Source organism: Cricetulus griseus, chromosome 10 (genome assembly GCF_003668045.3).
Source record: "Cricetulus griseus strain 17A/GY chromosome 10, alternate assembly CriGri-PICRH-1.0, whole genome shotgun sequence".
Classification (NCBI taxonomy): domain Eukaryota; kingdom Metazoa; phylum Chordata; class Mammalia; order Rodentia; family Cricetidae; genus Cricetulus; species Cricetulus griseus.
In genome coordinates, this window is record NC_048603.1 from 28,285,514 (window position 1) to 28,308,152 (window position 22,639).

At 49.8% G+C, this 22,639-nt stretch overlaps 1 protein-coding gene across 2 annotated transcripts in view; it reads left to right on the plus strand.

The window, feature by feature from the left end:
• Nucleotides 1-22,639, plus strand: part of Washc5 (WASH complex subunit 5) — a 52,588-nt gene that overhangs the window by 21,563 nt on the left and 8,386 nt on the right. For both annotated transcript variants that reach the window (XM_027431601.2, XM_035449692.1), the window contains 16 exons: nt 1,144-1,271; nt 3,686-3,815; nt 5,997-6,109; nt 9,106-9,272; nt 9,352-9,427; nt 10,128-10,238; nt 11,094-11,234; nt 13,499-13,579; nt 14,112-14,213; nt 14,860-15,039; nt 16,391-16,515; nt 18,508-18,670; nt 19,406-19,508; nt 19,599-19,678; nt 20,544-20,647; nt 21,319-21,448. In XM_027431601.2, the coding sequence (XP_027287402.1) occupies nt 1,144-1,271; nt 3,686-3,815; nt 5,997-6,109; nt 9,106-9,272; nt 9,352-9,427; nt 10,128-10,238; nt 11,094-11,234; nt 13,499-13,579; nt 14,112-14,213; nt 14,860-15,039; nt 16,391-16,515; nt 18,508-18,670; nt 19,406-19,508; nt 19,599-19,678; nt 20,544-20,647; nt 21,319-21,448 (1,934 nt within the window). The remainder of the gene's footprint in view (nt 1-1,143; nt 1,272-3,685; nt 3,816-5,996; nt 6,110-9,105; nt 9,273-9,351; nt 9,428-10,127; nt 10,239-11,093; nt 11,235-13,498; nt 13,580-14,111; nt 14,214-14,859; nt 15,040-16,390; nt 16,516-18,507; nt 18,671-19,405; nt 19,509-19,598; nt 19,679-20,543; nt 20,648-21,318; nt 21,449-22,639) is intronic.

Here is a 22,639-nt window from a genome sequence, read left to right on the forward strand (position 1 = left end):
TGAGACAGAAGGTTGTCCATATAGTTTGGACATTAGCTTCAGGAGTGTCACACAGTGTGTGGAACGCCTCCCCGGGATCCGTGAGCTGTGACTTTAGACCAGTGATAAAAATCTCAGGAAAACAGAAGACACTTGAGACACTGAGCGTCTTCAGAGGGGATGTGCTTGCGTGTTCTTAACAAATGCTTCGTAAACATTCACTGACTCATCTAGAGTTCACACTGCCACCCCGAGAGAGCGTGTGTTCAGAATCGTACACTGCCACCCCGAGAGTAGCAACCCTGCAAAGCTCTTTGTTCTTTTCCTTTGGTCTTGCTTCTGTTTTGTTTTCTGAGACAAGGTTTTACTGCATAGCCATGCCTCGCCCCGCAACTGCTATATGGATCAGGCTGGACTTGAACCTGTGGTGCTCTGCTCAGGAGCCAGGATTACAGATACACACTACCACATGGGTGGCACCCTCTGCTTTTCACCTCACCTTTTCCTGAGGACTTACCCTGTGTCCAGCACCGTCTCACTTCCCCTCTCTCATCAAACACTCTCTCTCTCCGACCTGGTAGCCGCTCCTCACAGCTCCTGTAGGCGGGTGCTCTCAGCCCCTCCCGCTACCCGCCCTCCATCCATTTGTGCTTCCTGGGAATCATCCACAGCTGGACGTCCTCACTCTTTACGTCTCTGAAAATGTGTGGAATTCTGACTCTCCAGCCTCTTCAATGGCTTTCACATAAGCTGGTTTCCAGGTTTTCGCATTTTTGCTCCTTAGTGGGGAGGTCCATGTACACTTTAGGACTTTGTGTTTCTATCTGGGTGCGTGTGTCTGTGTGTGTGCTATGTCGGATCCCTTGGAGCTAGGGTTTCAGTTTTGAGCTGTTTGCTATGGGTGCTGGAAACACACTTGTCCTCTGGAAGAGGGATTGCCCTGAACTGCTAAGCCAGCTCTCCAGCCCCTCTGACCTGCTTCTAATGCTTTGGGTTTCTTCTACACAGACTCCTTTTCTGATTTTACCCCCACTGACACGGTTTGTAGCCTTCCCTGGCAAATTTGTATAAACCACACAAGCTCTCACTTTAGCCCGCCCCGTCTTATTTCATAGGGCTTTTTATATACTTAAAATCAGTGGAAATTCTTCCTCCTCTTTCCAGCCTGTGACCCAAACAACAAGCGCCTTCGTCAAATCAAGGACCAGATCCTGGCAGACTCTAGGTACAACCCCAAGATCCTTTTCCAGTTGCTGCTGGACACTGCACAGTTTGAGTTCATACTCAAAGAGGTAAAAATATCAAATGGGTAGCCTTAGTCTTTGGGGTTTTTTGTTTAAAGATGTTTTTTCATCCTCTCTGCATACACGATAAGTAAAAATTGTATTTAAACAAATGGATGCAGTGGCTATACTCCGCTCCCAGCTCTGTCTTAGCAGATAGGAAACCTGTGAGTTCAGTGGACAGTTCAGCCTCAGCCACTCAGCCCATGATCAAAGTCTCCATGTTGTTTCGTGCTGTTGCGTTGCCGGTGTTACATGACAGCGATAAAGAGCCCTTTATCAGTGTTCCTCATCTTCTCCCATGTCATTTATTGGTGACGTGTCCTCTCTGGATGACTAAGATTCTTCCTCCACGGACCCCACAGTCTGACCCGCCCTGGAGGCTCTGGAACTGCTCCTCTTCTCAGTTTCACTATGATGCTGACCAACGCAGACACTCTTTAAGAGAAACATTAGTGTTCCGGCACATTTACCTCACAAGAGGACAGTGGACACCTGTACTTTTGTGAGATCCAGCATGTCCTTCGATTAGATATCAGTATGGGTTTTGTAGTTTTGTTTCCAGGGGACAAAGAAAAGCAACCCCAAGTTACATTTTCTCCACTGGCCAACCCTGCATAGGCTTACATTTCGTGGAGAGAATTCATAAATAGAATCACCATCTAACATAGCAAGAAGGAACTTACGTAGGTCATTTGGTCCATTACTGTGTCCTCTGGCAAGGTAATACTCAACCCTTCTGTGACTAAATTGGAATTATGGGATGTGTTCCCTAGAACAAGCCATTGAACAGTGGTCACAAATTTAATTTCATACTCAGGTGCTGATTGCCAGGCCTACCCACCAAGACCGATGTGAATTGTCAGGGCTTGGGAACATAAACTGTTCAAGTCCTCCGGGTTATGTTTATGTGCCTGGGAACACCTGTCTGGCTCTCCCTTTCAGATTTTATAATATAATAGTATTAAGAGTTGGTGTCAGGGTCAATGGTAATTTCTTGTGTGGGGATGTATATACAAGCTAATTTTTGCAGGTGTATGCTGTGTGTGTGTGTGTGTGTGTGTGTGTGTGTGTGTGTGTGTGTGTGTGTGTGTTTTGATGTGTAGATGCATGGGTGTGGGGGGTGCACACCTATGAAGGCCAGAGTTGATGTTGGGTCCCTTGCAATTTATTTGTAGAGCATGGTTACGTTAGGGTATCTATTCCTGTGAAGAGACACCATGACCACAGCAGTTTTTATAAACGAAAACATTCACTTGAGGCTGGCTTACAGTTTCCCAGGGTTGGTCCGTTACCGTCATGGAAAGAATTATGGCAGCAGGAAGACAGACATGGTGCTGGAGAAGGAGCTGAGAGTTCTACATCGCCACCCTCCCCACCCACATCCCCACCCATACATGGATTCTCTGTGTTACAGCTCTGGCTGTCCTGGAACTTGCTTTATAGACCAGGCTGGCCTCGAACCCACAGAGATCCGCCTGTCTCTGCCCCCTGAGTGCTGGGATTAAAGGCGTGCTAGGATTAAAACAACTGCCCAGCCGAGTTCTACATCTTGATCCACAGAAAGTAAACTGTCCACAGCACTGAATGTAGCTTGAGCAGAGGGGACCTCAAAGCCTGCCTCCACAGTGACACACCTCCTCCTTCTAGGCCACACCTACTCCCACAAGGCCACACCTCCTAGTAGTGCCATTCCTACAAAGGCCATTTCCTCCCAGACCACCACAGTGGTCTCTTACAAACCCAGAACTCGGGAGCTTCATCTAGTCTAGCTGACTGGCTCTCCTTGTGTCCCGTCCTGCAGGACGTCAACCTGGGGCAAGAGAGTCAGGGATAGGGAATGGGGACAAGAGACGCAGAAAGAACGACCACAAGACAGGATTCTGATCAAGTGGCAAACTTTACTTTTCTCAGGCTAGCTTATATAGTCAGGATATGGGGAGGGGCAAAATGAGTTGTTTGTGCACCAGGTGTCGGTATAGGCAGGGTATTAGGAAGCCACAAAGAGGATGTTTGGCAGGGTAAAGAGTTTATGAGTAAGAGGTCCAGGGAGGGTTGCCTAGGTGACTGAGCCTGTGGGTGGAGGACTGGGTCAAGTTGTTTCTTCTTCTTGAGCTGAGGTTCTAAGGAGCTGCTATGTAAAGGTTACTATGTGGCCGGCCAAGCATGGCCTAGGACCTCATGCCAAGCCCTGAGATTCGGCTCCCAACATCCTTGGACCCCGTCTGCCTCTGGGCCTTCCTGCTTTCTTCTGGGGATCTGAACCCTGCTCCTCACTAGCAACACCACTGTGTCATCCACCTAGCCACACCTCTAACCCTCGGTCGCGTATTTGTTAAGTCCTGGGATTCACTGAGAATCTCTTTGTAAACTGTCTGATCCGAGTCTTCTCTTAGCACTGACCCTTTCCATCTTGTAAACAGATGTTCAAGCAAATGCTGTCAGAGAAACAGTCCAAATGGGAGCATCACAAGCAGGAGGGCTCCGAGCGGATGGCGGAGCTTGCTGATGTCTTCTCAGGGGTGAAGCCACTGACCCGAGTGGAGAAAAACGGTAATTGCTGAAGAGGAGTTAGGGTGTGTTTGAGATACGTGTCGATGTTATTAAAGCCTTAGAAAATGACTGTTACTTTTTCTCATGGCTGTCAGAAACACATGGCAAAGCAAACGTTAGGACAGGAGGGTTTCTTTTGGCTCACAGTTGAGGCCACGGCACATCATGGCAGAGGAGGCGAGGCTGGTTACGTTGTGCCTGAGGTCAGGAAGAGGGGAAGGCTAAGTGCGGGTACTCACCTCACTTTCTGTTAAGTCTTGAGATCTCAGCCAATGGGATGGTGCTGCTGGCTCTCATGGTGGGTCGCCCTCCTCAGCTAAGCCTCTCTGGAAAGGCCCTCGCCAACGTGCCCAGAGGTGTGTCTCCTAGGTGGTTCTGAATCCAGTCAGGTTGATGATCAAGATTAGCCATCACTCTGACCATCATCATAGACCCCGCCCCCTATGGCAGTATCCTAGCAACCAGCAGTTTAGCTTGTGCTGCTTCTAGCTTGTTCTCACTTGGGCAACAACCAAAGCTGCTCTAGACATCGACATATTTTGTGTCTTATCTTTGAAATATGAACCAGGGCTTCCTGTAATTGGTCCACTGATGGGTTTGAGAGCTGTCATCTATCCCTGCCCATATCAGATACAGCTTCTAAGTGCGTTTGTTTGCAACTGGGGGAAGGAAATGAAGGCCAAAGAGCTCTTGGGACCTTCTAGAAGTACATGTCACCTGAGGTTATTAATAACCACTGACCCAGATCTTAAGATTGTCTTCTAATCTTGATAACCTTGCCTTAGTGAGGGTTTCTGTTGCTGTGAAGAGACACCATGACCACAGCAGCTCTTATAAAGGAAAACATTTAACTGGGCTGGCTCACAGTTTCAGAGGTTTAGTTATCGTCACAGTGGGACATGGCAGCGTGCCAGCAGATATAGTGCTCGAAAAGGAGCTGGGATTCCTACATCTTCACCCTCAGGCAACAGGAAGTGGTCTGTCTCACGGGGTGTAGCTTGAGCATAGGAGACCTCAATGCTCCCCAACTCCCAATGACATATTTGCTCCAACAAGGCCACCCCTCCCAGTAGTGCCACTCCCCCTGAGGGCCAATTTCTTTCAAACCACCACAGTTGTTTTCCCAGAGTGCCTGCCATCAGTGACAGAAGTGGGGGCACTGGCTGCTCTTTAAAGGAAACGCCTCAATGTTTACATTAATGCTTACGACCCTGGTCCTTTTAGGAAATCTTTACCAATAGAAAACCCTGTTGTATTTTTTAAGATAACACTCGTATAAATTTTCTCCCTGGTTGGAGAGTTGTCTGAAGCAGTTAAGGGCACTTGCTGGTATTGTAGAGGACCCGGTCTTGGTTCCCAGCACCCACATGGCAGCCCGCAAGCGCCTGTGACTCCAGAGGATCTGATGCTCTCCTCTGGCATCTGCAGGCCCTACACACCTGTGGCACATATACACACATGTAGGCAAACACACTGTACCTCACAGTTCTGTACCTCACAATTCTGACGTGTTTGTTGGTCTCCACCTTGCCCAGAAGCCTCTGCTCATGTCTGTCCTTCTGCACCTTGACAAATAACCTTCATTTCTAACAACCCAAAATCTTTTTCCGCCTTCTCTTCTCCAGGAAACTCCTCAGTAGCTCCATGTCCTGTCCAACAGTCCGCACCCTCCCGACCCCTCCCGACCCCTCCCGACCCCATGAGCACCTTAGCACTCAGCATTTGCGGCTTAAATATGGGCCTTAGTCCTTCAGTGGTCAGTGCCACAGACTGCATTATAGTGGGAAATTACCAATACGGAGCCAAGTGGAAATATAAGGGTATTCAATAGGGAAAAGCATTGCTTACAGAGCGACCTTAGCCAGCCTGCGTGGCAGCAGTCTGTCCAGCAAGTACCAAAGTGAAACCGAAAGAGAAAGCGTAGTCACTCTACATCACCCTGACCACGCCCTGGCTGGCTACACCTGTAGCCAGCCCCTAAGTAAGTGTGGCTGCAGCTTCCCCTACACTGCGTTGTCCGTGCAGAAAATCTAATCTGTGTGCTAGGGTGCGCACCCTCCACATTGTTGGGTGTGATGTTCAGCACGTGGTAAAAGTACTATGGAAACTGCATTTGTAAAAGATGACTTAAAACCACAGCCACTGCGTTTCAGTATACCGTCCTTGTTTCTGTATTAACAGAAAATCTTCAAGCTTGGTTCAGAGAGATCTCTAAACAAATACTGTCCCTAAATTACGATGACTCCACTGCCGCAGGCAGAAAGACTGTGCAGCTAATACAGGCTTTGGAGGAGGTGAGTGTTGCTGAATATTTATTTAACTGTGTGAGGAGTGTTGCATTGGTTTAACTGTGTAAGGAGTGTTGCATTTGTTTAACTGTGTAAGGAGTGTTGCATTTGTTTAACTGTGTAAGGAGTGTTGCATTTGTTTAACTGTGTAAGGAGTGTTGCATTTGTTTTAGCTGTATGAGGAGTGTTGCATTTGTTTTAACTGTGTAAGGAGTGTTGCATTTGTTTAACTGTGTAAGGAGTGTTGCATTTGTTTAACTGTGTAAGGAGTGTTGCATTTGTTTTAGCTGTATGAGGAGTGTTGCATTTGTTTAACTGTGTAAGGAGTGTTGCATTTGTTTTAGCTGTATGAGGAGTGTTGCATTTGTTTTAACTGTGTAAGGAGTGTTGCATTTGTTTAACTGTGTAAGGAGTGTTGCATTTGTTTAACTGTGTAAGGAGTGTTGCATTTGTTTTAGCTGTATGAGGAGTGTTGCATTTGTTTAACTGTGTAAGGAGTGTTGCATTTGTTTATGTTGCAGAATATTTGTTTAATTATGTAAAGATGTGTTGCTGTTTTACCTTACTTGCCTAAGGACCTGACTGGTCTAATAAAAAGCTGAGTGGCCAGCAGTGAAGGAGGAGATATAGGCAGGACTCCCAGACAGGGAGAGTAAGAAAGAACAGGAACTGAGGCTCAGGGGAAGAAGAAACAAAAAGAGATGCCAGGGAGGCAGCAGGGGCCAGACAGACAGACAAGAAGCAGCAGGAAAGTAGGACATACGAATGAAAGAAAGGTAAAAGCCCAGAGGCAAAGAGCAGATGACTAGAAACAGGTTAAATTAAGTTAAAAGAGCTCGTGGGACAACCCGAAGCTAAGGCCCCACCTTCGTAATTGATAGTAAGTCTCTGTGTTTGTATTTGGGAGCTGGTTTGCGGCCCAAAGAAAATTCCAGCTGTAGGTGAGATGGACTTTTTCAGCCACGGTGCTTGGGCTGGAGGGTTGGCTCAGCAGGTAGGAGGGCACACTGCTCTTTGAGAGGACACAGGTTCCATTCCCGGCACCCAGGCCAGGCAGATCATAACCACCTGTAACTCCAGCCCCAGGGATTCTGACATCTCTGGCCTCTGTGGGCACCTCCACTCATGTATGTGCTCACACATGGACACACAGCACACACACACACACACACACACACACACACACACACACACACACACACACACGTAAAAGTAAATTTTTAAATCATGAAACTATGTCCTGGGTCAGAAGTTACACCTTATGACCCACCTAATACTTTGCTCATGAAAATATACCTGAGGATATTTTATCAGAAGCAACTCTTTGAGTGTTGTATTCAGTGTCCTAGAATTAGGCTGATAACTGACTGATCAGCTGATTAGAGCTGCAGCAACAACTGTGAATCCAAACTTGATTAAATATGGGGTTTTAGAAGCAGAAATAATCTAGAACTATTGCAGAGATCGTCCTAAGGCATAAAAACAATCAACAAAATTAGAGAGCTATGCCTTATTTTAGGTGTGTGAAATGTTGTGTACCTTTGGAAGAAAAACACTGCAAGTAAATACACGAAAAATAAAAGTAGTTAGTTACATGATGACTATCCTTGTAGTAGTCTATGTTATTTTCTGAAATGTTTAATGTTTTTATATACTCAAAAAAATAACTTGTTTTCCTCTTGCCATACTTTCTTACCATTTTTTTCCTATTTCTTTGTGATTGTTCTGATGGTCTCTATAAATAACACTTTCATCTGATGGTCCCTCTGGTTAGCTCAAGGCGTCTCCAGACCAGCTGCAAATGAGTACTTGTCTGGGGATTTCCTTGTCCATAGTAGCACTATAAACGGCTTTATGAGCCTCAGAATTTTTTTTTTTTTTTTGCCTTATTTTGGCAAATGGTCCAGGCCTTTTGAGTGACACATGCAAATTTGAGGATTTTAGGAAACCCCAAGAACATGGGAGTTCCCTGCACCAGCACGGTGACTGTGCTAACTCACTACAGAGGACACGGGAGTGTCCTGCACCCGCACAGTGACAGTGCTGTAACTCACTTCAGAGGACACGGGAGTGTCCTGCACCCACACAGTGACAGTGCTAACTCACTACAGAGGACACGGGAGTATCCTGCACAGTGACAGTGACAGTGCTAACTCACTACAGAGGACATGGGAGTGCCCTGCACCCACACAGTGACAGTGCTAACTCACTACAGAGGACACGGGAGTGTCCTGCACGGGCACAGTGACAGTGCTAACTCACTACAGAGGACACGGGAGTGTCCTGCACGGTCACAGTGACAGTGCTGTAACTCACTACAGAGGACACGGGAGTGTCCTGCACGGTCACAGTGACAGTGCTGTAACTCACTACAGAGGACACGGGAGTGTCCTGCACCCACACAGTGACAGTGCTAACTCACTACAGAGGACACGGGAGTGTCCTGCACCAGTGCAGTGACAGTGCTAACTCACTACAGAGGACATGGGAGTGTCCTGCACTGGCAAGTGGCTGTGCTGTAACTCACTACGGGCTTGGTAGTGTGGGCGTCCTCAGGAAGAGGATGGTTGCCCGGATGCATGTATTTCTTCTAAAGTGAGGGTGAGCCTGCCGCCTGTCAGGTTGTCCACACGCAGGACGGGAGCAAGAAGAGAGCTTTCTAATCCTCGATACTTGTGTACTTAGAGCTTGCCTTAGAGATTTCCGAAGCTTAAGCTGAAATGAAAACTTTGGTCAAGAAATGTTTGGCAAGTGGTAAACTTCCTTTGATGTATTCAAGGAAAGGGTTGCACCCCAAGAACTCCTTTTTTTGTTTTTGTTTTTCGAGACAGGGTTTCCTGTGGCTTTGGAGCCTATCCTGGCAACTCGCTCTGGAGACTAGGCTGGCCTCGAACTCACAGAGATCTGCCTGCCTCTGCCTCCCGAGTGCTGGGATTAAAGACGTGCGCCACCAACACCCGGCTCCAAGAACTCTTTTAACCAAATGGGTTTGTGTGACGCAGGTTCAGGAGTTTCACCAGTTGGAGTCAAATCTGCAAGTTTGCCAGTTTCTCGCCGACACCCGAAAGTTCCTCCATCAAATGATCAGGACCATCAATATCAAGGAGGAAGTCCTGATCACCATGCAGATCGTGGGGGACCTTTCCTTCGCCTGGCAGTTGATTGACAGGTAGTGTGGGCGGTCACACTGAGAGTTCACCTCGATGGAGGCCACACCCCACCTGCTCACCACGTGTCCGTCTTTACAGCTTCACCTCCATCATGCAGGAAAGCATAAGGGTCAACCCGTCCATGGTCACCAAACTCAGGGCCACGTTCCTCAAGGTAAGCAGGGGCCGGCAGTGGCGTCTTCTGGCAGAGAAACAGTCACTTCTGCTCTTCCGTCACTGGTCAGCGTGAGATGCTATCTGCTCTGCGCTATCCCTTTATGAAATGGTTCATAAACATCTATGGAAATGCTCTGGGTCCCGCGGCAGCAGACATCCCACCACGGTTTAGTTCCTTATGCAAAAGTGAGCATCCATTTCATGGGTATGCAAATTTGTTTTCATCTCTAACATAAACGGTAAAAGTGGTTTGCATGTCTTCAAGTAAATCTGCAGCTTGCTGTTGGGAAATGTTTGACCTGTATGCCTGTGGTGTGAACTGGCGCCACACACCGCTCACTTTCTTGGGCAGAAAGGAGTCATGAATGCAAAGTGCTCCAGTGGCAAGCAGCTCTCCTGCTTCAGGGTACATCAGAGTTACCACAACAGCCCCTTTACCTCACTGCCAGCATCCGCGGTGGGCCTGGTGACCGGCGTGTCTCACAAGTTAACAATGCTGCCGGTGCTCAGCCATGGTAATAGATGGCTGCCGGGCCGTTTGTTTTGTGTTAATGTACCGTCAGAAACTGTTGAGGCGTTGCTGGTAGTTTCCCTCTCTTGGGTGAAGCACAAATGTCGGGTTGTAAATTCCGCTTTGGGGAAAGAGGTTTCTAGGGCATTTATGAAACAAGAAACAGATGTGTGTCACGTCCTTGCAGCTTGCCTCTGCCCTGGACCTTCCCCTGCTGCGGATTAATCAAGCGAATAGCCCTGACCTCCTCAGTGTGTCTCAGTATTATTCGGGAGAACTGGTGTCCTATGTGAGAAAGGTAAGAAGTGCCCCTGGCTGCATTTCAGCGACAAATAAAGAGTGCACACTGGTGTCCTGTCCTCCAGGTTCCTTTCCAGAAACAACAGATGCCCAGCAAACAGTTTTCACTCCAGCTGTAGACATGCAGGTGTGATCTGCCTTCCTAAGGAGATCCCACTGGTTTCCATGCTCTCGCTCTCAGAGTAGCAGAAGCTGAGGAGCAGAGGTGACGTTGCCTCTTCAGTGTCAGAGCTGGCCGCTCAGTGGCGGAGCACAGCCCGCTTTCACTTACCAGAACCCAGTCCAAGTCTTCATCAAGTCTTCATGAGAATGTTGGCCCTTGCCCCAGTCATGATGGATCCAGGCCCCAGTCATGTCTGAACTCAGAGTCAGCCCAGGTCATACATGGCAGAGAACTTCTGATGCTACCGACATTGTGAGCAGTGAGCTTTTAAGATCTGTGATAGGAGCTTGGTAAATCACCCTGAGCGCTTCCAGGATTCACTTCCCGTCCTCTGGGCAGTTGACGGTGGGAAGAAGTGAGCTTGTGCTTCCTGCTAGTTTTTGCTCTCTTTTGAGCTAGCTTATGGAGCACTGGCTGGCCCGGAGTTTTCTATGTAGACCAGGCTGGCCTTGAACTCACAGGAGATTTTCCTGCCCCTGCCTCCCTGGTGCTGAGATGAAAAGCATGGGCTCTGTGTCCAGCACCGTTATTACCATTTAAAGATGATTCTTCTAAGTTTCTCAGCGCCTCTCTGTGAGCAAACAGCCATCCACACTCCGGTTCCCTTCCTTCTTGCTGTCACCTTCACTGTCATCAGCTAAGAGTTAACACAGGTGCTCAACTCTATCCCTGCCTGTCCTCTCATCAAAGGTTCTGCAGATCATCCCAGAGAGCATGTTCACGTCTCTCCTGAAGATCATAAAGCTTCAGACCCATGACATCATGGAAGTGCCCACCCGCCTGGACAAGGACAAGCTGCGGGACTACGCTCAGCTCGGCCCCCGCTACGAGGTGCCGGAGTCCTCTCGCTTCTGCTTTCAATGTTTAAAGCCCAAGCCATGGAACATCCCAGGCCTGTGGCTCCTGGCGCATCCCAGGGACCAGCGTCCCCCGCGACTGTGTCTCACACTCAGTGATAGCGTGGTCTGCGGGTCTGGGGTATCCCAGGGACCAGCGTCCCCCGTGACTGTGTCTCACACTCAGTGATAGCGTGGTCTGCGGGTCTGGGGTATCCCAGGGACCAGCGTCCCTTGTGACTGTGTCTCACACTCAGTGATAGCGTGGTCTGCGGGTCTGGGGTATCCCAGGGACCAGCGTCCCCCGTGATTGTGTCTCACACTCAGTGATAGCGTGGTCTGCGGGTCTGGGGTATCCCAGGGACCAGCGTCCCCCGTGATTGTGTCTCACACTCAGTGATAGCGTGGTCTGCGGGTCTGGGGTATCCCAGGGACCAGCGTCCCCCGTGATTGTGTCTCACACTCAGTGATAGCGTGGTCTGCGGGTCTGGGGTATCCCAGGGACCAGCGTCCCCCGCGATTGTGTCTCACACTCAGTGATAGCGTGGTCTGCGGGTCTGGGGTATCCCAGGGGCCAGCGTCCCCCGCGATTGTGTCTCACACTCAGTGATAGCGTGGTCTGTGGGTCTGGGGTATCCCAGGGGCCAGCGTCCCCCGCGATTGTGTCTCACACTCAGTGATAGCGTGGTCTGCGGGTCTGGGGTATCCCAGGGACCAGCGTCCCCCGTGACTGTGTCTCACACTCAGTGATAGCGTGGTCTGCGGGTCTGGGGTATCCCAGGGACCAGCGTCCCCCGCGATTGTGTCTCACACTCAGTGATAGCGTGGTCTGCGGGTCTGGGGTATCCCAGGGGCCAGCGTCCCCCGCGATTGTGCCTCACACTCAGTGATAGCGTGGTCTGCGGGTCTGGGGTATCCCAGGGGCCAGTGTCCCCCGTGATTGTGTCTCACACTCAGTGATAGCGTGGTCTGCGGGTCTGGGGTATCCCAGGGACCAGCGTCCCCCGTGACTGTGTCTCACACTCAGTGATAGCGTGGTCTGCGGGTCTGGGGTATCCCAGGGACCAGCATCCCCGTGATTGTGTCTCACACTCAGTGATAGCGTGGTCTGCGGGACTGGGGTATCCCAGGGACCAGCGTCCCCCGTGATTGTGCCTCACACTCAGTGATAGCGTGGTCTGCGGGTCTGGGGTATCCCAGGGACCAGCGTCCCCCGTGATTGTGCCTCACACTCAGTGATAGCGTGGTCTGCGGGTCTGGGGTATCCCAGGGACCAGCGTCCCCCGTGATTGTGCCTCACACTCAGTGATAGCGTGGTCTGCGGGTCTGGGGTATCCCAGGGGCCAGCGTCCCCCGTGATTGTGTCTCACACTCAGTGATAGCGTGGTCTGCGGGTCTGGGGTATCCCAGGGGCCAGCATCCCCCGCGATTGTGTCTCACACTCAGTGATAGCGTGGTCTGCGGGTCTGGGGTATCCCAGGGGCCAGCGTCCCCCGTGACTGTGTCTCACACTCAGTGATAGCGTGGTCTGCGGGTCTGGGGTATCCCAGGGGCCAGCGTCCCCCGTGATTGTGTCTCACACTCAGTGATAGCGTGGTCTGCGGGTCTGGGGTATCCCAGGGACCAGTGTCCCCCCGTGATTGTGTCTCACACTCAGTGATAGCGTGGTCTGCGGGTCTGGGGTATCCCAGGGGCCAGTGTCCCCCGTGATTGTGTCTCTCACTCAGTGATAGCGTGGTCTGCGGGTTTTGGTGCCCTCACATTGTGACATTTCATCCCTGAGAGCTTCTCACTCACGTGTCCTCTGTGGACATGGAGCTCTTTTCTCTCCAGCATTCTGGCACTGTCCTTGTTCTCCCTGTCCTACACCGCCTGGACTCCTCACATCCACCCACGTACCTTACATCTCAGTAAACCCATCACAAGGTGAAAACATTACAGTCAGGCAGCTGGGTATTGCAGCTCCTCGTGAGGCCAGCCCTGAAGTTTAGACCTGAGGAACGGAGCCCAGAGAAGGGAAATGCTGTTAAAGGACAAAGGGCTGCTCACAGGGACTGTCCCCAGCATATCAGTCTCTCCCTTCTACCACAGAGCCTCACTTCCATCCCTGGTGCTCGCACACCTGTGTCCTTTACTCCGCCACACGTCCATTTCCTGTAGCCTTTGCCCACTCCGGACTGTCGGCCAGCTGCTTAGCCGCGCACAGAGAGAGGGTTCTTTCCTGTGGAGAACTTCATCCCCTCTTTCTCTCTGCTGAAGGTTGCCAAGCTCACCCACGCCATCTCCATCTTTACCGAGGGCATCTTGATGATGAAAACGACCCTGGTGGGCATCATTAAGGTAACAGCCATGTGGCCTGGGACTGTGCGTTCGATACTCTGGTAATTACGTGTGGAGCAGGAAGGGATGTGGCTATCTTGTGCCAACCAGCAATTTAGTTTTTACTCGTTTGTTGATGGAGGAAGAGAGCATCATAATCCCAGTTGTTGAGAATTAAAGACAACCAAACGACATGAACTTCTGTTCATAAGTAAAAAAAACAGCCACACAACACGAACTTGGACTTTTTTGTCACTATCTCCTGCTGGCTGTACGGAAAGACACTTTACAGTTAATGAAATGATTAAAATGTAAGGCAATTAAAAATTGTCCGTATTTGCCTTCTCTGTGATATGTTGTAAAATTATGAGGAAACTTAGTGAGAAGAGCAGCACCCTGTGGAGGTTCAGGGTACCCTGTGAAAAATGGAGTAAGGGCAGAAATTTAAAAATCTAAATCATTTAGAGACCAAGTGGGAAGTGCTACACTGCAGACTCGTTAGCGGCCTGCCCTGCTTTCCTGACTGCGCTGAATGCCTTTGGTTTGCACCTAGGTGGATCCCAAGCAGCTGCTGGAAGATGGAATAAGGAAAGAGCTGGTGAAGCGAGTTGCTTTCGCCCTCCACAGAGGACTGATATTCAACCCTCGGGCCAAGGTACGGTGCCCAGAATGGATCTGTCACTCAGCTCACGTGGGCACTAGAACACCTTCCTAACAAAATAGGCCATTCTGTCTCCTGCCTTTCCAGTATGTGACCTGTGGTGCCAACAACTGGCAGGCTTTTGATCCTTCCATAATCCACGCATGAGAAAATCCCCTTTAAAACCAGTTCTCCCCCCCCCCCCCGTTCCTTCGTGTTTAAGAACTGAACTGATACTTACGATTCAATTACTTACTGTCAAAGAGCTTGTGTACCATAAAGCAGATGGAAACTAATTTTATTGACGTTTGCATTATCTATTTAAAAGTATGGTGATTGTTTTAAAGAGAAAAATAAGTCAGTCTGAAATCTTTGCACACAATGTGTTCACTTCAGTAAATTCAACTTAAGTGTTAGGAGTATAATGTCAGATGTGTCCGTCAGCTAGCTAATCCTGGTGAAGTCATCAGTATTCACCCAAATATCCTTCGTGTAAACCTTTCTTCTCAAATGAGCGTAGTCTAGTCTTGGCTGAGTGTCTAACAGTACTGTCAGTCAGCCTCGCTGCAGAAGGAAGGCTTTCTAAAGCTTTGGTTATGTCTCTTAGTGTGTCATTTAATGTAGGTGTCAGTGTCATTGATAGTTTTCCTGTCCTGTGTAGCCAAGCGAGTTGATGCCCAAGCTGAAAGAGCTGGGAGCCACCATGGATGGGTTCCACCGGTCCTTTGAGTACATCCAGGACTACGTCAGCATCTATGGGCTGAAGATTTGGCAGGAGGAAGTCTCGCGGATTATAAATTACAACGTGGAGCAAGAATGTAATAACTTCCTAAGAACAAAGGTATTTAACGGGTTTTTTTCTTCAATTCTTGACGATTATCTATTGTTTCTCATATTTGACATTACACTCCCAATCTCAGGTGTTTTGTCTAATAATTTTATGGAAAACCACTAGTCGCACAGCGCACCTTCAGGAGACTTCAGGGCCCTGGCCTCACAGAGCTTTCTGTGCCATGGACAAAGCCGGTGGAACTAAGGGGTTGTGGCAGTTCCTGCTCTGCTTGTTGGAACCCAGGGGTTGAGAGGGAGAGACTCGGGACCAGAATGCTGTCTGGCTTCTTCAGGACACACCAGAGTCCTCCCAGAGGGGCACTGTTACCTGCATCCACTTCCTAGCTTAGCCGACCTTGGGGTGAAGGCGCCTCTTTTTGAATGTGTGCGCCCCCAATGTCTGCCCCGTGTCTTCACATGTTTATTGGCCATGTGTGCATGTCTTCTTTTAAAAGTGGGTTGTTTTTCTTTTTTTTTCTTCTTTTCATGAACCACAGAATAGCACCAAACTCAAGTGCCATTGCTTTTAGACAGCGTTTAACAAGGAACTGACAACGTGCAGGTGACACTTTCAAAAGATTACTTACGCTTATGATATTTGAGATTTTTAAACTATTCTGTCCATCTCTACTCACAGGACAAAGAAACCTAAGTCTCTGTCTCTCCCTATTCCTCGCTTTTCTGCAGCCCAGGCTAGTGTCCGGCTCACTGTTTAGCCGAGGATGACCTTGAACTTGCTGTCCTGCCTCCACTCCCTAGCTCTGGGATTCCAGGCCTGCATCACTGTGCCTGGTTGATGTGGGTGGAACCCAGGACTCTGTCCACGCTTGGCAGGTGCTCCGCCAGCCGAGTTACAACTCCAGCCCCCACTTCCCTTTTAACAGCTGTCTCTTTTCCTTTTTGCATTCTGTGTAGCATTTGGGACCTTTGGTGTCGATTTAAAATTTTTCTCTTCACCGCCAAGGAACATTTGTTGCTCTTCGTGCAATGCTTCTGAGATTGTGTAGAGAAAACACCCCCAATTATACTGGCAGGGTTGAACTGGACATCTATCCTTCTGTGTTCTAGACTCGGGACTGGCAGGTTGAACTGGACACCTGTGCTCCCGTGTTCTAGACTCAAGGCTGGCGGGGTTGAACGGGATACCTGTGCTCCCGTGTTCTAGACTCAAGGCTGGCGGGGTTGAACGGGACACCTGTGCTCCCGTGTTCTAGACTCAAGGCTGGTGGGGTTTAACGGGACACCTGTGCTCACGTGTTCTAGACTCAAGGCTGGCGGGGTTTAACGGGACACCTGTGCTCCCGTGTTCTAGACTCAAGGCTGGCGGGGTTTAACGGGACACCTGTGCGTCTGTGTTCTAGATTCAGGACTGGCAGAGCATGTACCAGTCCACTCACATTCCCATTCCTAAGTTCGCGCCTGTGGATGAGTCCATTACGTTCATTGGTCGACTCTGCAGAGAAATCCTGCGGATCACAGACCCCAAGTAAGTATCTCTGAGTGTGAATGAGCGTCAGGCCGCAGGGTGCTTGAGCCTGGGTCACTGAGGTGTGCTCCCTTGTCCCTGGCACTCACCTTGCGCTTGTCAACTGGTCCTGGCCGTTGAAGGTGGCTGCTTATTTCTTAGCCCAGGGCCAAGTGCTCACTGCTATCTGCTGGCCTCTCAGCATGCGGTCCGCATCTGCATTCTTACTCCTCAAAGTCAAAACCTCAGGAGGTGGGCGCTCTAAATCCGGGCCCAAAAGCTTACTCTCCTGCCCAGCATGACACAGTTGGCAAGCAGTGTACCTAGAACAGGCCAAGCTCCTGGCCCCCAGAGAGCGGCTACTCAAGGCCACACCATGGGCAGTGAAGCCACACCCTGGTCACATGGGTTCATGTGACTTCAGCAGAGACTGGGTGAAAAGTTCCTGTGATTCAAGCTCTTCATGAGAGTGTCCGGTGGGTGCCATGGTGCCTCTCAGTAAATCCAGCTAACCCGTTTCCTCTTTCTGTGAGCCTCAGAGGACGCAGCAGGCTAAGAAGAGCCGAGGAAAGAGCAGGGGCGTGTCTTGTGGTCAGCTGATCCGTGCACATGCTCACAGAGGACCGTGATAGACTTGCCCAGAGAAAGCCATGCTCCTCCTCTCCGCACCTACCCACATCTCGTTGAAAGCACATGCATTTCCTAAGCACTCCGTACCACCTTCTGGTCCAGGCCTGTTTTATCTCAAGATTTATGAAGGTCAACACACTGTAGATAAACTTCTCGAGATTTCTAGAGGAAATATTTTTTTTTTCCCCTGACATGTCACAGGCAAGAGAGTAAATAGTCCTTTGTGTGAGTGGCTTGAATCACCCAGCCCTTCCAGAAACTACCCCGCCTAGCACCCTGCTCACACTTTCAGTGGACATTAGATATGACTGGGAATTCATTATCAGAAGTAGGGCCCTGGCAGATGTCACATCCAAATTGCCAGCACTGGGTAATAAAGGGACACCCTGAAGCCTGAGTGTAAAAGATGTATGCACTTTTGCAAACCTTCCTGAGGTTTTTTTTTTTTTTTCCCCACATTTACTTCTAAGTCAACTTCCTCATTCCTGAGGCTTTTCAGCTCCTTCTTAAGCCCCATGTGTGGATGGTGGTGTTTATAACATATAACATGAGGCCTACATATGTAGAGTTTGTCAGAACTGCAGGGGCAGGGGCTACACCCCTTACCTGCTGGATCAGATTGTCTGGGAGTGGAGTGTGGACATCTGTGCCATCTTCAGGCTCTACCCAGTCACCCAAGACCCCTCCTCCATGGCTTGAGAACCAAAGCTTTGAAGTTATACAACCCCTGTACATTGGGGGTTGTTGAATGGCTTGTATTTCACAGAGCTGTTTGAGGGTGACATGGGATAACACGAGTGCTCAGTAGATGGTGTTGGTTTTTGCCCCTCTTGTCATCCTACTCTATCCCAAGACTAAGAAGCGTCACTGAGAAGATGGCCATCTGCCGTTTAATGAGCTGGAAAGAAAGCGCGTAGCCTCATCTTCCCCCACGGACATCACCGTTCAAAGGTCCTAAGTTTCTTCTTCACCAGTGGGATTGACACCAGGCTGTCATCTGTCCTCAGGCTCTGGAAATTTCAAGAAACATCCTGTACAAAGGAAGCTGGGCTCTAGCGTCCTCCAACCTGGCAGCAACCGAACTGAACTTTTCTTCTGGCCAGTGGTAGCTCAGACAAGAGGAAATAAATTAAACCGAGGAAGCAGCATCAGTGTGGGAAGGAGGCCTAGCTGAGCTTGACGTCCTGTGACGTCAGGCAGTCTTCAGGCAGACAAGGTTGAGTCCCGGGGCAGAAGTGAGGAAACACGAAACACGAGTCATAACCAGTAGTGTCTGCTCAGCCTGCAAGCCCAGCACTCAGGAAGTAGAGGCCGGGCTGGCGCACGTGCAGGCTGTCCCACACCTTTGATCCGCTGGGACTTTGGGTTGTGCTTTTGTTCTAGAATGACGTGTTACATAGACCAGCTGAACACGTGGTATGACATGAAAACTCACCAAGAAGTGACCAGCAGCCGACTCTTCTCAGAAATCCAGAACACCTTGGGGACCTTTGGTCTGAATGGATTGGACAGGCTTCTATGCTTCATGATTGTGAAGGAGTTGCAGGTGAGCCTGGGAGCCCACGCCGGGCATTTCTCTCACTGCTGTGGTAAGACACCTGACCAGCAACCTAAGGACGAAAGGCGGTATTTTTGGCTCACAGTTTGAGAGTCTGGTCCGTCATGGAGGGGAGGGCCTGGCTCCCAGAATGGCTTCCACTGTGGTCACACTGCTCCCGTATCAGGAAGCACAGAGAGATGGATGTCTGTGCTCGGCCCACTTTCTGCTCTTATTTCAGTCTTGGACCCCGGCTTATGGGATGATGTCATCCTGTTCAGCGTGGGTCTTCCCTTTGCCATTAAGCTTCTCCGTTACCGTCCAGACACACTTTGGTGGCTCTGCCTGCCAAGAAGACAAAGCCCGCCTATTGTAGGCCTGCCTGCTTGGGAAGCATAACGACAGGTCTCACCTGACAAATTAAACTCGGTGTCTTTCATGTCATCCAGGCGTGAGGCATGGTGACTTTACTAGGTAGACAAGAACCAATAGTAAACTAGAATTTCTTTGTACTTGTGTGGGTAGACTGCTTTAGTTAAATTTTAATTTGGGAAAGAGAGACTTGTGTTGGAAGCCTTATCTCCCCCTTCCAGCCACTGCTCCTAGGAGGAGCCTGGGTGCCTGACACCTTCCCATTTAGAGGCTGGTGGCCCAGGTGGATCATATTCTGCTCAGCATCTGAGTTAACTGGATTGAGCTCTGGGTTGTTACGTTTGGGTTTTGATCATGGCTTCTTGTTTGTAGAATTTCCTCAGTATGTTTCAGAAAATTATCCTGAGAGATAGAACCGTTCAAGATACTTTAAAAACACTCATGAATGCTGTCAGCCCCCTAAAAAGCATTGTTGGTAAGTGTCCTGAGACTGCCCAAGGTAGAGATAATGCTGTACTATGATCTGCCCAGATTTACTGGATTAAGATTGTATTTTAACTTCCAGCAAATTCAAGTAAAGCTTATCTTTCCGCCATCACCAAGACACAGAAGATATGGACCTCTTACCTGGACGCCATAATGAAGGTAAGCTTCGGGAAGCAGAGTCATCAACACGGTGTAAAGAAAGTGTGTTATGGGGCAGGGATTGTCACCGCTGTGCTTTGTAAATTAGTATTTTCCTCTGACTTTGTGCTTATGCAGATGTATTCAGAACTTTTGTCATTACGACATCTTCTGCCACAACTTTCTGTCATTTCTCACGCCTTTCATTCCTTTATCCCTCTCTCTGGGGCTACCACTGACCAGGCTTCTCATGAACCCACGGCTCCCCACTTGCTCAAGAAAATGTTCTTTCTGAAGCACCTCCGATCAGGGGTGCCTCTGCCCAAGGGAACGGTCATTTTCCTCCACGGGTGTGCAACGCTCTGCCCTGGGGGCACACAGGTCAAGGGTCTGGAATCTGTAACCCTCACGGCATCACAACAGGGCAATGTTCCTTTCCCTCCCGTGTCTGCCTCGATGTCAAGAAGCAGGGATCCTGTATAAATTATCCACATGCTATGAATAAAACACCATGTCTTTGGAAATGAGGACTAAAGACAAATGAAGCCGTTAATGGTTTAGATAGAAGTTAGCTTATTTTAGAATCCAGGCACCTACTTTGTGTAAGCAAGGGCACACTGAAACCGCTGACTTGGACCGTCCCATGGGTGCTAAGAAAGGTTTATTACAAATATGAAGCCGAAGTGTGGCTCTCTCTCTCTGGTGGGAGAGAGCGAACAGCCCTAGGCATTTGGAGGAGGCATTGCCATAGCTGCCTCAGAGACCGTGTAGCAAACTGGTGACTGTAAAGGCTCATCCCTTGAAGGCTCTCCAGCTCTGTGTGCTTGCTGCCGAAGGCTCTCAAGTGCCCTGTGTGTCACCTCTGTGTTCTGTTGCTTGTCCTCAGGTTGGGCAGATGCAGATCCTGAGACAGCAGATCGCCAATGAGCTCAACTCTTCCTGTCGATTTGATTCCAGGCACCTGGCAGCAGCTCTGGACAATCTCAATAAGTGAGTGTCAGGGCCTGAGACCACCTCCCCAGCAGCCGTGCTCACATCATGTTCCTTTAGGCCTCTTTGGGCTTTCAGCATGTATCGCTCACATAATACACAGCAGCACTGCTAGGCCCATGGCCCAGCTAGGAAAACTGTTGGTAGCAGACTCTCCAAGAGGTGGACTCTGAGGAACTAAGCAGCGGTTTCCCGGACAGTAGGAGATCAGACTAACACATCCTGGGGTGCACACAGACCCTGCCTTTCCTGCTGCTCAGGTGAACAGTCCAAGCTTCTCCATCCCAGCATCAGCTCTGCTAACACGCAGGTCTTAGAGACAGTCTGGCCAGTTCATAACAAAATGTGAACCATGAGGGCTGGAGAGATGGCTCAGCAGTCAGGAGCACCGGCTGCTCTTTCAGGGGACCAGTGTTTGGTTCCCAGCACCCTTCCAGACGGTTAACAACCAACCACTTGTAACTCCAGCCCCAGGGGACCAGGGGTCCTCATCTGGTCTCCATGACGACACACACACACACACACACCATTTTTTCTTTTGTAAACTCGGCAGTCTGTAGGTCAGGCTTCGCAGTGACAGTCATAGACCAGGAGTCGTAAGGATAAGACTTGGAGACAGATGTACAAACTCAGCTGGCCACTCATGTTTATCGCCCTTCTCTCCCCATTAGGGCTCTCCTGGCCGACATTGAAGCCCACTATCGGGACCCTTCACTCCCCTACCCCAAAGAAGACAACACACTCTTATATGAAATCACAGCCTATCTGGAGGCCGCTGGCATTCACAACCCACTGAATAAGGTTAATGACTAAAATAGAAAATTGGTGGTGGTGGGAGGGGGTTACAGGGCTCTGTGATACAAAAGGTGACTTTTCCCAGGTAACAGATCACTGTGAAAATATTCTAGAAGCCTGCGTTCGGCCCCCAGAATCCCATGCTTTCAGGTTCCAACCTTTTCTAAATGATGTCACCTCCCTGGCTGCGAGACTGCTACTGGTCGGGATTCTGGGAAAGTGAAAGTACAATGTCTGGGGGGCTCACACAGTTGGGGGTTGGGACAGTCACACTGCTGTGTCTTGCCTGCAAGTGCTTCCCCACTGCTGACCAGCAAGAACTGCAGTTACAATGCCAGGCTCAGCTTCTTCTGCAGCTCCAAGCTCCAGAGGCTCGAGTGAGTGATGCAGGGTTTCTCACTGAGTCCGAGCCGGGTCTCCTAGGGCAGTAGCTGTCCTAACCTGGCGTCAGTGCCTGTACTTGGGGAGTGTCTTCCTAGTGTGGGTGTGTATATGTGCTGATTCAGAAACATGTCCGTCTGACAGGGTCCACCTGGTTACTTTTGAAGGTTTTTAATTACAATAATAAAACCCTGTCTCAAAATAAAACTGAGATGATGAACCTGAAGGGCAGCTGACTTCTCAGTGCTCTGTGCTAAGCAGTCCATGACACAGCCATCCTTAGGTGAGGAGCCCGGAGCTTGGAGACATCAAGACTTCCCAGGGCCTCCACACTGATGGGGGGGGGGGCGCTACCAGTGATAAGAGCCTGGCACTGCCCTGTGTCCTGTGGACTGGAGGCCTGCTGAGAGACGGTACGGTTTTGTCTGCCATGTTAACCGGGAGGGAGACTGCCTTCGGGAAGCATATGACAGAGGAGGACAGCATTTGCTGTCGCTCCCTGTTTTTTTGTTTGTTTGTTTTTTGTTTTTTGTTTTTTCAAGACAGGGTTTCTCTGTGGCTTTGGAAGCTGTCCTGGAACTAGCTCTTGTAGACCAGGCTGGTCTCAAACTCACAGAGATCCTCCTACCTCTGCCTCCCAAGTGCTGGGACTAAAGGTGTGCGCCACCACCGCCTGGCTCACTGTTTTTAAGATGTATTTTATCTGTATGAATACTTGCCTTCCTGTGTGCGTGTGCCTGTATGTCTGCCTGATGTCCCAGGAGAGCAGGAGATGGCGTCAGGCCCCCTGGAACTGGAGTTAAGGACAACTGTGAG